At 48.5% G+C, this 15,776-nt stretch overlaps 1 protein-coding gene across 2 annotated transcripts in view; it reads right to left on the bottom strand.

Annotated features, from left to right (window-relative positions):
• The window catches only part of cemip2 (cell migration inducing hyaluronidase 2), a 37,215-nt gene extending 22,462 nt beyond the window's left edge, over window positions 1–14,753 (bottom strand). For both annotated transcript variants that reach the window (XM_079750620.1, XM_079750621.1), the window contains exons 1-7: window positions 14,479–14,753; window positions 11,466–11,826; window positions 10,667–10,807; window positions 9,680–10,256; window positions 4,005–4,174; window positions 2,648–2,839; window positions 570–739 (exon numbers count right to left, since the gene is read on the bottom strand). In XM_079750620.1, coding sequence (XP_079606746.1) covers window positions 570–739; window positions 2,648–2,839; window positions 4,005–4,174; window positions 9,680–10,256; window positions 10,667–10,807; window positions 11,466–11,808 — 1,593 coding nt within the window. In that variant the 5' untranslated portion in view covers window positions 11,809–11,826; window positions 14,479–14,753. The remainder of the gene's footprint in view (window positions 1–569; window positions 740–2,647; window positions 2,840–4,004; window positions 4,175–9,679; window positions 10,257–10,666; window positions 10,808–11,465; window positions 11,827–14,478) is intronic.
• Between the last annotated feature and the right edge of the window lie 1,023 nt (window positions 14,754–15,776).

The following is a 15,776-nucleotide window of genomic DNA, read 5'->3' as shown; positions in this document are numbered from 1 at the left end:
ATTCCTTGAAAGCGATCACAGCTTCACAGAAGAAAAGAAAACATACATTAAGCAATGCTTAGAGAGTCATTATTCAAATCAAGATCAAAGCACACAGACCCTCACACACACACACACACATTGAACGCCCAGATGAGAATCACAGGCATTACACATCATCTGCATGCAGAGTGTTAACTGAGTGTCTTCAATTAGAATAAGGAAACCCTTTTTTGCTTTTAGGAGATGAAGTAAATGATTTAATAAATGCTCATCATTCCGAGTAAGAGCATGTCCTGGGAGGAGCGTTTTCTATATTTCTGGAAATGGAATGGAAATGGAATGTATGTGGAAATATGGATATGGAAATATAGAAGACGGGAGGCTCAGCCAAGTCCAAATGCCTCTCTGCATCGTCGAGGCCTCGGTCTTTACCTGGATGTCCCGTTTAAACCTGACGCCACGGGGAAACACACACAAAAGACACACACACATACAAGGACCAGTCTGAAGACCTGGCCTCCCTACACTGTACACAACTGTGCTGCAGACACACACACACACACACACACGCAGACACACACACACACCTTGATGTGGCCTCCGTAGGTGTCGTGGCTGTAGAACTGGCACCAGTTGTTTCCGTAGCAGGAGTTTTCCATCTCCCCGTAGATGAGAATGTTCCTGGAGAGCAGACCCACTTCGGCACGCATGTCCACCCCGTCAACGATCTCCCCCATGTGGGTGTACTGGGGCCTCCCTGTCCCCCCACACACACACACACACACACACACAGAGAGAAAGCGAGAGAGGGAGAGGGAGAGAGAGAGACACACACACACACACACACACACACAGACAGAGAGAGAGAGAGAAAGCGAGAGAGGAGAGACACACACACACACACACACAGAGTGAGAGAGACACACAGAGAGAGAGAGAGAGAGAGAGAGAGAGAGAGAGAGAGAGAGAGAGAGAGAGAGAGAGAGAGAGAGAGAGAGAGAGAGAGAGAGAGAGAGAGAGAGAGAGAGAGAGAGAGAGAGAAACACATACAGAGGCACACAAAAAAACACACAAAGACACACACACACAGACAGACAGAGAAACACACACACACACAGACACACAAAGACACACACACACAAAGAAACAGAGACAGAGACAGAGACACACACACACACACACACACAGACAGACAGAGAAACACAGACACACACACACACAAAGAAACAGAGACAGAGACAGAGACACAGACACACACACACACACACACACACACACACACACACACACACACACACACACACAAAGAAACAGAGACAGAGACACACACACACACACGCAGTGTTGAGTCATTTGCCCATGGGGTGTGTTCTTACATCCCCCTGGCTCGTGCGATGAGGATGTGGCTGATGTGATGCATCCGTGGAACAAGCAGTAGAGACGCAGTGGAAGTGTGTCTCGTGGTTACCAGCCCCTCGTGATACGCACGCACATTCACACACGCGCAAACGCAACCAACACCAAATTGACAACAAAAGAATGAAAATATGCATCTGGTCAGCGTCACCGTTTTGTTCGGACCACAGTGCCAGCACAATAAGCAGCACGGCGGGCTCCCCTGCCGTACACAACCTTTTTTTCCGTAGGATAAGTCTGGGATTCTCGCCTCTGATTGGCTAGAAGGGCTCTCCTTTAGATCGTGTTTCGATTAGTCCTAGCTGTTTGCAGGAAGGGTTAGGTTTAGGGTTAGGGTTAACCCTAACCCTAACCCTAACCCTAACCCTTCCTGCAAACAGCTAGGACTAACCTAAGGGTTAGGGTTAGGGTTAACCAGCGGGGCTTCAGCTCCCCTAACCCTAACCAATCGGAGGAGAGCACTTCTAACCAATCAGAGGCGAGAATCCAAGACTTAGCCCACGAAAAAAGATATCGCCTGCCGTACGGTGCACCGACCGGGCCAGAGAGGCCCTGGCTCAGTGAGCACAAGAGCGTGGACGGGGCTGACAGCGGTAAATGGATTAGCTGGGACGGCCCTTACAACACCTGGCAGCTCGCTGCCGCCGGCAGCACCAGATAACCTCGTTAGGCCTTTATTGACGGCTCCCCGTCGATGCGGACACTTAATCCGACATCAGCCTAGGAGGAGTTTAGCTAAACGCAATCTCTCTTCTTCCCCTCTCCGGCCTCCCCAGTGCCTCAAGATTAGTAATGCTAGATTTCCGTGTTTGTTCTTTCTAGAGTACATGGCACTACCTTTGGATTGTTATCTAGTTAGATAGATAGTGCAGTACTAATACAACTCCTTAAACCTTCTGCCCCCTATTGCTAGATTAACCTTTGCCTATTTTTATATAATAATGTATTCTTAGTCATCATCCTCATTATTACCGCGTGTTGTTAGTTTCAAATGAAATGTATTATTATGATTATCATTATTATTATTATGCTCTTCTTCTATGATTGTACTATAATTGTCTTGCATAGTTTTTTTTTATGCATTTGGAATTCATGTTTTCTTCTGTAAAGTTTAAACAGAGCCATGCAGACCAAACAACATGAATCGAACACATCTTATATACGTAGAGGAGGTATGTGGAGGTGGACGAAACAGAACCAGAGAGGCTCCCGGCCGTTGTAGTGCGGGCCGGAGTCGGGGTCCACTCACCCTGGATGAGGACCTGCCTGCTGGAGCAGTGGGCGCAGGGCAGCAGAGTGAACTCCTCCGCCTGGTGCATGGAGTAGTCCGTGCTGGCAACCACGATCTGGTCGCCCGGTTGCCAGGTCTGCTGCACCTCGTCCTGCAGGTTCAGCACCACCTGGTCCACGGCATCCACCTGAAAGCCCGAGATTGGGAAACCTAAAAGGGAAATGACACCCAATCAATTTCACTAACGCAACGTAAACAAAATGTAATGTCTTTTTAGGACGGCCACAAATCAAACCGGAATATTTGTACTGTTACACTTCAAAGAAGGACAAACATGAGTATTTGTATTGTTTACACTTCAAAGAACTGCAGATACACAATGGTTAGTCATACGTTTTACTGGGAGTCATGGAAAATAAACAGCAAAAAAAACTTTGGCCACCCACACCCACACACACAAGCAAATGCACACGCGAAACACACACACACACACACACACACACACACACACACACACACACACAGTCTTAATGACAGATTGACAATATCTGCCTTACCACCATCACCACTTCATACTGAGGAATGCCTAAAGTGTTTTCATATCAACTACAAGTGATAAGAAGGTATGGAAACCTTTATTTCAGCAGCGTATCATAACAGGCCTCTCTCGGGGCAAACCCGATCCTTCATCCCCCGCTCCAATGAGAATACGGAGATGCTAGGGGCTCTGAACTATAGCACACACTGTTGTTTTTAGCTCTCATGGGTCACTTAGCACAGACTGTGTACTGTACCCTCTCTGGGATGGAACGATTGTGGAGTACGCAGAATCATTTAGCAGAAGCTTCAAGCTTATTTTTCTAGTGGTTTTTTTATATAAAAAAATATGATTTACACATAGTCAACTTCCTCTCTCCTCTCTCTAATCACTTATAGACGAGAGAATAGAAAATATGATCCCAAGAGGTCACAGGATTTTATAGCCCGGGATAAACTACCTTGTTCTCTGTAGAGCCTGTGCAACTCTTTCTGACTTTACCGTACTATGTACTGACTGTGTGTGTGCTGACTGTTTGTGTACTGACTGTGTGTGTACTGACTGTTTGTGTACTGACTGTTTGTTCACTGACTGTTTGTGTACTGACTGTGTGTGTACTGACTGTTTGTGTACTGACTGTGTGTGTACTGACTGTTTGTGTACTGACTGCTTGTGTACTGACTGTGTGTGTACTGACTGTTTGTGTACTGACTGTTTGTGTGCTGACTGTTTGTGTACTGACTGTTTGTGTACTGACTGTTTGTGTGCTGACTGTTTGTGTACTGACTGTTTGTGTACTGACTGTGTGTGTACTGACTGTTTGGGGGCGGGACTCACCATTGCTCCACTCACTGAAGGCCGTGACGGAGAAAGCCACGCCCTCCGTGGTGGTGAAGTCGCGGCGGGCCAGGGCCTTGCCCCCCGTGTTGTGGTTCTCGTGTTCGCGCACTTCCTCCGAGCACGACGCGTTCCCGCCCCCCACCACCGACACCAGGGCCCACGCCTGCCTGGTGGGGGGGTAGAGAGAGAGAGAGAGAGAGAGAGAGAGAGAGAGAGAGAGAGAGAGAGAGAGAGAGAGAGAGAGACAGAGAGAGAGAGAGAGACAGAGAGCGAGAGAGACAGAGAGAGAGACAGAGACAGAGACAGAGAGCGACAGAGACAGAGAGAAAGACAGAGACAGAGACAGCGAGAGAGAGAGAGAGACAGAGACAGAGACAGAGAGAGACAGAGACAGAGACAGAGAGACAGAAGGAAGTGAGAGAAGAGTAGAGACAGAGAGGTTGGCGTGAGTTGGGGAAAAAAAAGAATGAGCCAAAGGGGATGGCAGTGAAGGGAGACTTTGAACCATTCCTCTATTCAACAACAATATAAACGGTACAACACATTGGAACCAAGCGGTCATGAAGGAGAAAAAGAAAGGAAACTAATACGGATATAATTCCAGCCCAGCCCTGGATGACCAGCCGCTGAGGAGAACACGCAACTCCTCTCGGCGCAAGGCATTCCCCGAAGAGCCTATCAGAGAGAGTCACAATAAAAGCTACCAACTATTTAGCAGCGCAGACTTTGAGTGAGTGAGAAGGAATGCGGTGTAAAGCCGGTGGATGGGAGCCAGAGGAGCTATGTCACCCTGCAGTCCCCTGATGGTTCCCACTGGGTCGCCGTGGTGACTCACTCCTGAAACTCATCTCTGTCTCATGGTGACCCAACCCGCCTCATCTCCCATCACCGGGTTAGGGCTGTATCAGGGTGTGTGTGTGTGTGTGTGTGTGTGTGTGTGTGTGTGTGTGTGTGTGTGTGTGTGTGTGTGTGTGTGTGTGTGTGTGTGTGTGTGTGTGTGTGTGTGTGTGTGTGTGTGTGTGTGTGTGTGTGCGCGCGCGTGCGATTGTGCGTGTGTATGTGAGCATCTGTATTGGTATTTGTATACGTGTGTGTGTGTATTTCGATGTGTGTGTGTGTGTGTGTGAGTGTATTGGTGTGTGCGTGTATGTGTGTCACAAGGTACCGTGGTCATGAGGTCAAATTGAGGTTGAGAAGGTGTTGAAGATGTGTTTTAAAATGCCTCAGCAGATAACAGACAATACCAGAAGACACATGTAACTAACAGTTCTAACACAACACAACATACCCAAACCCTTGGCATAGCTAACCACAAGACTATAATCAAGCCTTCTCTCCTCCAATCCCCCAAACACTTACATAAGCCGGGTTGTCTATTGCCTAGAACCACAAACCAAACCAAGCCCTTACAGATATCAAGTAATAACGGTAACATCCGGAAAGTTGCATGGCTGACCCAACCCGTTGCTAAGTGATTGTGTGGAGGAATGGGTAAATGTTAGCCAATGATTTTAAAGTGCTTTCAGTGGACACTCGTTAGGGAAACGCTTTATAAATGCAGTCCATTTAGTCCATTCAAAACGTAAATTACTAGATCATATGACTCTATTATCTTTCAATTTAGTCACCAATGACCTAGATGTCATACACATTTGTCCAACAATAGAAAAACACCCCTTTACCTAAAATGGCAGTGGTCTGACCCGGCGCAAACACGATATAAATGGAAGTAATCCGCCACTTGTGCTTGTCACACTCATACGTGGGAGAACGGCTGTGAGTAAGAATTGCATAAGTTGTGTTATTACTGATTACTGCTAGTGTTTACCGAATACTCTGGTTGTACAAGATTTAATGAACATATACCATGAACAATGAACATGATGAAACAGATCACAGATGTAAACAGTTTCGAGACCCGTGATTTGTAGCCTTCATCGATCGTGAAGGCTACAAATGAAAGAGTGAGTTAAAGATATTTGACTTGCGTTATTATGCTAGAGAGTGACTGGCATTGTGAGAAAGCGTTTGTGACCAGTTAGTGAATGGTGAACACAGAACACACAACATTTCAATGTCAACACATTGATAAACACACACAATGCACACCGGTGTCTCTCAGCTTCCATGCCGCAGCGTTGTCTGTACAACGCTGTCTGAAGAAAAAGCATTAAAACCAAGGGGGTCTCGGGTAGGAAGCTCAGCAACAAATCAACAGGACATTAAACTAATGAGGAGGATATTCAATGACTTGCAGATGGGTGAACTGGAAACCCAGACACACACAGACACACGCACACACACACACACACGCACAGGGTGTAACACACACCGCTTAATGAGGTGTGTGTGTGTGAGGGAGGGAAGGAGAGTTTAACTAGCGCAATGCAACATTGAGAGGATGCATAAGGATATCACTCTGACGCACACACACACTCCCACAATCAGGAGTGCATGACTGTACAGCAGGACGATTTAGTCGTCCTGTCTCCGGAGGGCTTCAGAGTGTTGATGAGGTGGTAATGGGTGTAGAGAAGGAAGGGAGGTGGAGGGATGTGGTGGGTGGGGGGTTGATACCACTCACACAGCGGTCTGTTTCCCCGACCCTACAGAGGTTGTGGTAGATTGTGAGGAGTGGGCTGAACTGGGCCATTGCTGCCTCCTCCCTCCTAGAGACTCCCCAGAGTCACATTTCCACCTCATTCTGCTCCTCCAAACACCTCTTAAAATGACTTCAACTTGTTTTTAGTGTTCATCTCATTCTGACATTAACGTTTTACATCGTTCAGGTTTTAACAGTGCTTTAATATTTGATGTGTTTCAGCCTTCTTTATAATAATCACCAACGTTTGTTTCATTGTTTTCCCATGCCTCTTTTACGATGTTTTGACTGAGCTAATCTTGAACAGTGCAAATCGATTACGTGTCACATTTTTATCATTCTCCCAGATGAGGTGACGGGGCGTGGAGGAGGGCGGGCGACCGGCAGGAGGAGGGAGGAGGGGATCAAGGGTGTGGACGCTGGAGTGTGTAACCGCAAACACACACAGACACAGACACACACGCACACACACACACACACACACTTCACGTCGGGCCCTGGTCAGTTCTATAGGAAGGGCCTCTGACAGCTTTATCTATCGGAGAAGCCGACCTGCTCACACATCCTTTCAAAAACAAAAACACCACTCACGACAAGTGACCTTTGAACTTCTTATCAGCACTGACCTTCCCTGAGAACAGGGTGTGCCCCACTCACATGGTTGAGTTTGACAACAGCCCCATGGACTGGCTGCTGTTTTAATGTATATCTGACTGTTACAGAGACCAACTCTATACTTAACCTTTGCCCAGACAACACATCACTGTAATCTATCCCATTTAAAACAAAGACCCTTGATGATGGGCTGAACTAGTCTGTAAACTAGTAAAATCCCGGCCTTATCTCCTTCATCTACACACTGGTTCATAGCTGTGTGGTTAGCAGCCATTCAGAGCACCCGGAGGCAATCCGTCCCAGATTCACCTCCCCAACCCACACTGGATGACGACGGCGTCTGTAAGCCGGCCAGTAATTCTTGGCGTCCGTTGCCACGGTTGGTGGTGAAACGTTCGCTCAAACCCTTAAGGAGAGCCTTTTAAGCCAAAGATATATCGAGGCTACTTCAAAATGAGACAGATGTGGCCGACGGTCACGAGCCACTAGAACAGAACGATTCAGGAACCCCTGAAGTAACGACAGGGGATTGTTTAACGCCAACAGCGAGGATGTTGGGAAACGGTTGTTTTTATTTATTAGACCAACTGATCTCAGACGGGGATACGCTGCAAACAGGATCCATCTGTCGGCCTCACTGCCCCTTCGCTGGAGGTCGGGAGGACCGCTCTGGGGGGGGGGGAGGACTGAAGGCCTTCCTCTCCCGCAGGGTAACAAGAGCAGGCGTCTGCACATTCTACACACACACACACACGCACGCACGTGCATGCACACAAACACCAATACACATGCTCAAATACACGCATCAATATGTAGACACATATTCAACACACACACACACACACACACACACACACACACACACACACACACACACACACACACACACACACACACACACACACACACACACACACTGTTGTTGTGTCCAACACACCAAACACTGTACGTCAGTGGCATTGTTTGCCCGTTCATGGAAAAGGTGAGGATGGGATGGAATGGCGCCAGAGACGGGGGGGGGGGGGGGGGAGGGTCAACAGACACGAGGCAGGCGCTCCGGAACCCGTCTGATGCTTTCCCGACACGGAATAGCACAAGCCAAGCTCCTGTGGTCATTGAATGGGATATGAAGGACAGCGTCGTCTGTTGGGTTTGTCTGTGACTTCCTTCCAGTCTGTCGGCTTTACGGCCGTTAACAGACGTAAGGGTCTACCCTCGACATCTTTATAGGTTTACGTTAATAGAGGCGAATCAAACCACATCAATATCAGCCCTGATAAGCCCTTTTGAGACTGTGATGGTGATTAAGGGCTATACAAATAAAATTTAATTTAACTGAATTGAATTCAATCCACTTCATCCATCACAACCGCCATGCTCTACACTCAAGTTCCCTGGGGCTCCTGGACAGTCCTCTTTACTGCCCTTGTGAGAGGCCCCCTCCTGAGATGAGGCCCTCGTACGTGACATCACTAAAACATGACAATCCAACCACGCATCGCAGCACTCGAAGCGCACATCACCACAATCGCTAAAGTATTTTTTTTCCTTTTCGTAATGTGCCGCATGTGTTTGTGTTCATTACAGGGTACGGGTTTACAACGTTTGACTGACTGGTTACGCAAAGCTACAATTATCCGCTTTACGAGGCCGTAAAGAGGACTCCGCCGCTGACAGAGCCTGAGGCGACAGCGCCGTTCAAAAGCAGACGAGCAGCCGGGGCAATAAAGCGCATCGCCCCCCCCCCAGTATATCTGAAAGTACTGGTTTCACCACCAGTACCGTCAGATATACTGCGATCTGGCACAAGGGGAAGGTAGCCCCCCATCCCAGACCCATGATATTCTGCGATCTGGCACAAGGGGAAGGTAGCCCCCCATCCCAGACCCATAAATCAACTTCCAGCATCCATGGGACAATCAGGGATTCCTCCCGGACAAAAAGACCCCTCCACCATCGCCATGGCGAAGGGGAAAACATGGAGGCTCCAAGTGCCCCTCGCCATGATTCAACGTCAGACACGCAAACACAAACAGAGACAGCCATTCAACAACGCAGCCATGGCAGCGACCACGCACACGGAAACACACGCGTTCTGCAATGAACAATTCTGGAGGCAAATCAAAAGGTTTTTCCGTATTTTCTTTCCTGCATTTATATGCCTTTCAGCGTCTGTGGAGTTGCGATATCGAAAGTTGTCCCGTGAAAACAAATAATAAGGGTAGGGTACATTTTAATAAGGGTAGTGTGGTATTTTCAATGAAGACCAACTAATAACAGATTTGCCCGATGTCAGATCAAGAACAGATTTGGTTCTGTCGGATTGCCATGAAGCAGTAGAACCACGGACCATCGTTCAACTAAATGGTTTCTCCTGCGTGGGTCAATAAGTGCACACACACAAACACACACGCACACACACACACACACAACCCCCGGCCCACCCTGCCCTCACCTGTACTTCAGGTCGTAGACGTGCCGGCTCCCCAGTCGCTCCTCCACCGCCCTCTTGGTGTCGTCCAGGAGGCTCTTGGCGGCCGAGTCGCCCACGGCCAGCGCCACCACGCGGCCCGCCGGCAGCGCCCGCAGCAGCGCCGAGAGCCGCTGGCTGTCGTTGCGCGAGTCGTGCGTGTCGAAGCGCTCCGTCAGCAGCACGGCGGCCGTGTCCTGGTCCACCACGCGCAGGTTGATCCCGCGGCTGAAGTTGCGCTGGAAGGCGTAGCCGCCGGTGGCCAGGCCCGAGGCGGGCACGCCGCGGGTCAGCAGCGACCACGACACCCGCCGGCGCCCGTGGAGCTCCAGCGTGCCGCCGGCCGCCACGCCGATGAACTTGCGGCCCATGGCGGGAACCTCGGCCCCGGCGACCGAGGCGGGGTCGTCGGAGCGACCCAGGAGGGCCACGGCCGCCCGGGAGCGGTACGGGCACCTGGGCGCGCCGATGTGCAGCGCCCCGCCATCCTGGATCAGGATGTGGCGCGTCCGCAGGGTGATGTTCCGGGAGCCCGCGGCGTCGTCGGCGAACACCAGCGCACCTGGGGGGGGGGGGGGGAGGAGCATGTTGGGTCAGGTACAGGGAAAGGTCCCTGGTGACATCACTACGGCCAGGCGGTTCAACGGCACCGGGCCCATTATTGGATCAGGTGTTCTTAAAACGCATTCACACTACACCACTACACCAGATGAAAAAAAGACTGCATTTATATATATATATATATATATATATATATATATATATATTTAATGACCAGAAAAGGCTTTAAATGTACAGCATGTACTGAGTGTACTACTATCGTTTTAGTTAATATATACACATAAAATATGTTTATGTGTAATATCGTGATATTGTATTTATAAAATAAACACTTTTTACAGATTTTGCGAGTCCTAGCTGTTTTGAAGGATTTCGTTTGTTAAATGAACTAGACTCCGTTCAAATCCTTACCCCCTGATTGGATGGTTATGGAATGGAAGGTGGCGGATTCTTCCAATCGCAGCCGGCTTCCACTTCTGACGACAAAGGCCTTCTCTGGTTGGTGGCCGGGCTTCCAACTGCTCAGCGACGGGCTGTGGTCGGGACAGTTCTCTGGGAAGATATCAAACCATCTGTGTGTGACCATCCAATGATAACAGACTAGGAATGTTCACCCAACATTTAATGACCAGAAAAGGCTTTAAATCTACAGCATGCACTGAGTGCACTACATATCGTTTTTAGTAAATCTTTATTGCAGGTTTTGGCAGCAGTACATATCGATAAACTGTTTTATACGTTATATTAAAGCCTGATAAGATAAGTTTAGATAATTTAAGATAAGATAAGATAAGATCGGAACAGTTTATTGTGACCACTTCCATCTGTCCTATTGATTCCAGAGGTCGCTTTCTATGAACAAAGACGATCCAGGACCAGAGACCTCTGAGAACCGCATCGGACGAAGGCCAGGAAGCTAGAATAACACTCTACACCAAATGAACAACCATGAAAAAAAGACTGCAATTATAAAGCCATTTCCAGTGGTTTGCTTAAGCAAACAACCACCACCTCCAACAACAACAACACCACCACCACCACACCCACCACCACCACCACCACCACCTCCAACAACAACACCACTACAAGCACCTCCAGCAGCTCCAGCAGCACCACCACCACCACCACCACCACCCCTACCACCTCCAACTCCACCCAAAACCACATCAACACGACGGCATCCACAACCCACAATGCCCGGCGGCCCTACCGTCCAGCACCTCGCCGTCCGTCAGGCTGAGGACGAGGATGAGCGTGAGGAAGAGCGCGCCGAAGGACACGCCGAAGCAGATGAAGGCGTTCCTCCGCCGCAGGAGGTTCAGGGCGTGCTCGCGGCGCCGCCGGTCCTCCGAGAGGTTAAAGGTCGCCGTGTGTCGCTCCGGGGGGGGGCCGCGGGGCTTGGAGAGCGGCGGCGGCGGCGGCGGCGGCGGCGCCTTGGTGGGAGGGGGGGAGCGAACGGGCGCCACCCGGCCCGGCACGTAGCCCGGCGCCCGCTGGTGGCGGGCGTTGGGCGTGAAGGCGGGGAAACGGCCCGCGCTGTCATCGGTCGGCATGGTTACTCCGTCTGCTACCTGGGGACAGGGGGGGGCGGGGGGGGGGGGGGTTAACAGCTCCATTCAGAAGCACGTGCCGTCCTCCAGAGGGACGCTACGGACGACGACAGGGTCACCGAACACAGCGTGAGAGGCCGTGTTTTCAAAAGGGGCCGTAAAAAAGGAGGAGGAGGAGTCTGTTAACGCCGCAGCGTCACAGGCCTGAGGCAGGAGGCGAGAAGGACCCGGGGTCAAGGAGAGCAGGACAGACGCCAAGCGAAGACCCACCGACGCAGCGGCGCCACAGCGAGAGGACGGGAGAGGACGGGAGGGGGGGGGTAAAGACGGACCCCTGCCTGTGATTGACGGATAAAATGCATCTCAAGCGTCTCCCTCTCTGGCCGACTCTCTGTTCCTGTCCGCCACAACGAGGGCAGAGGTGAATAATTGTCAGAACATTCCGGGGCCCGACGGTTAACACCCCCGTAACAGATGGCCCCAATTACAGTAGGAGAGGAGGAAGCAGGCGGGAGATTCCAGGGCTCCAGTCTGCCCCCCCCACTCTGTCATTGCCTTTTACAAACAGACCTGTACAGTGATATATATCACCTGGCTTACCCCGTTTCTTGTCAATCTGGACAACTGTCACATTGTGAAAAATAATATAGAATCAACGACACATGCACGCGAGAGTGCTCACACACACGTACACGTGTACACACACACACACCACACACCCAAACACACACGCAAACACACTTTGTGTGTCTCTCCAATACTCCACCCAAACACTAAACCAATTTTCAATAAGCGTTATTTTGTGAATTATGGCAGAGAGCCGGAGATTTAATTCCATACTAAATCTTCGTGCCGACACACTTATGACCGTGATCCACCTGCAATGTGAATCACACTTTTAGTACATCCTACAGCCTGGCCAGATCCATCCCAATAGGTTATGTGTGACGTGTCCCCAGCTTGTCAAATTGCAAGACTGCATGCATGTAAACATATGGTGTTGCTCTATCTGAGTGGAGAAGCATGCGATATCGCTTTTGTGACTATGGTCGATATAATCCACGTTTTTCGGGACGTAGACGTTCGCGATCTGATGGAGTCATACAAGCACAATCATTCAAAAACAGAGCAAATGTGCGCACACTCTTGTATAAAGCGCACATCTCTCACTCACACACACACACACACACACACACACACACACACACACACACACACACACACACAATTATCCAGCCATGGCAATTAGTCAGATCTCATCCCATCGGTCCGACAGTCAACAGTCTCTTTATCTCATGAGCAGCAGGACGTAATAAAAGGATGAGAAATTACTCCAGGGGGCTTGATTCCACTGAATCAAGCCCCACTGACATTGCTTCATTGGAATTGGAAGTAAAGTTGTCTTATTACTACATATGTCATATCTACACTTTTACAGATTTAACCCTTTCTCATTTCTCAGAGTAATGCACATCATTATTGCCTTTGTAAAGGCTTAATTAAGCACAATAAATATATTTTCCTGGAAAAAATGGTTGACCATCGAATGACAATAAGAATCGAAACCCCCCAGTTATTATAAATAAGACATTAATTGTATTCATTGTAATGTAATACAAACGCTTTAATATATCAGCATCTGACAGCATCTCATAAACTATCCAGATTCCAGGCAATAAAAATGTCCATAATGCTACTGGTTTCAGCTGTGGTCTCGCTCACCTAACTAAAATGTGTGTGCGACCCCACTAAAGCCAGCTGCATGCCAAATCAAAAATAAGAATGAAATCAATGTATATACAACTACGATGATCTATACTCAGGGTGCGATTTGCCGGTGGGGATGGTGGGGATTATCCCCCCCTCTGGTTTACACGTCCTACCCTCTGCTGAATTATTTTTATCCACGGTGGGGATAAAAATTATCCCCCCCACCCAAAGTATTTTCACCATTACATCGTAATAATTAACAACCAAAATACACAGGGTCCGTCTTCATTTTGAAACATTTTAAAATGTTTCTCAAAATTATCCCCCCCTCTGGTTTTTTCACAAATCGCACCCTGTCTATACTTATCATCAGCATTGCTATGTCCTGAAAGGTATTGGATATTTAATACATTTTGGAAGGTAAATATTGTAAAAGTGTTCATTAAAGTTTAAGCTAAAACAAATGTATCAATGGATTTATGTAACAAGTGTTACACTTCAATCAATAACTCATAGACCGAAGGATAATTAGAATTTAACTGCTCAAAAGTTTTAACATTGCAAACGCCAATAAAAAGGTATTAAAATCACAAATCAGCCTTGTGACAAGTGCAAAATATACAATTTCAAAATCGGTTGAATACAAATGAAGACAGTAGGCTGAGTATCTTAGAAACGACTCCTCGTATGACCCAGGCATTGCTGGCATGGTGTAGCATTACCATCCCAGAAATAAATCCGCACGCTGCTATTCATGAGGAAGAATAGCTCTTCTTAACCTGTCAGCGGTGCCCGTCCAGGACACGTTGCAACAGTAGTCCCCACTCCCGTGACAGCAAACCAGCACGGATTGGAAACACTCACGCGTAAAGGAGTTACAGCTTGGCGAGAAAACAGTTAAATACAGACACTATATCATGCTTCATCGTTGGCTAACCTGAGGCGGAAAGCAAGGCAGCCTACCTTCCACGGGACTGTTCAGGGTCTCTGCTCCTGTCCATCCGCTCCCTGGGGCCGAGTCTGCGGTTGAGGCTCCGCAGCCTCAGCCTAGAATCACCCGTGGTCCGTGAGCTACTGTGGCGGACGGTCCAACGCCGAGCCGTCCTGGTCTACAGGGTTTTTCTAAGTGCTCCCTTTATCCTCACATTGTGTTTTTCTTTTCTGTCTCTGAGATTGCTGCTGGTCAGGTCAGCCCCCCCAGTCCCACAAACACACAAACACACGCACACACACACACACACACAAACACACACACACCGAGTAACTGGAAGAAGGCGTGGCTAAGGGAGAGGAAGTGAGCCGGTCGGAGGCTGGGACTGGATGAGTGTTTGAATATAGGGAGGGGCTTAAGGATGCGACACACTGACCCCTGCCGGTGCTGAGAGGGAAGGCTCTGCTAGAGCCCTGCAACGAAATATAATTTAAAGCCCCTTTCACGGAGACATCATCGTAGGATAAACACAGATGTCACTCAAAACGAATGGGTCTGGTGTTTGTATGTAACAATACCAGGGCACGGGTAGCACACTAAACTAGCGATGACATCACATATTGACCATGCACCATGTGGCCTGACAGGCCTACATCAAAGTAGTAGACCCAAATTAAGTAAAACCTGTGTGTGTCCTACGAAAAAGTTAAACTTATTTTGTGTTCTATAATACATTATTTATAATATGATTTTTTTGCAAATGAACAGAGACGAAAATACTGGAATATATGCTCCGTTAGGATATCATTTACCCTGACCTTGGGGTAACCCAGTGTATTGATTCATTATTTTTTCACACGCCCGCCTCCATCCGACGGACAAAAGGGGGAAGCTACCTCATACCAGTTGAGACCGTGCACCCAGCAAGGTATGTTCCGTCCAAACTACATGCAACGTGGGAATCTCAAGAAAAGTAAGAGTACTTGTTTTTTAGTTTGTGAGGACCACTGTATGATGAGGTATGAAATAGTCACATGCTATATAGAACTAAATATACTACCATGCATCAACACTACATTTTTGATACATCGGTGTCAAGCTCTTCACATAATGTGAAGCACTATAGTCAGACCTGAAAGAGTTTTTCAGAACTGAGAACAAGAGAAGCAGTGTAAACAAAAAGCATTACATTTGGGATAGACAAATGGTAGTGTCTGAAGTCACGCAGTCCTCCCAAGCGTTGTCTTTCTGGAACACCAGCGGCTGACACGAGAGAGTTCTTCTTCTATCCAAGATGAATGTTCAAGTCCTGATAATACAGCAATAATCA

Source organism: Pollachius pollachius (assembly GCF_949987615.1).
Source record: "Pollachius pollachius genome assembly, chromosome: 1".
NCBI lineage: Eukaryota > Metazoa > Chordata > Actinopteri > Gadiformes > Gadidae > Pollachius > Pollachius pollachius.
Note: the sequence above shows the minus strand (reverse complement) of the source record. Positions and strands in the feature narration are given on the sequence as shown.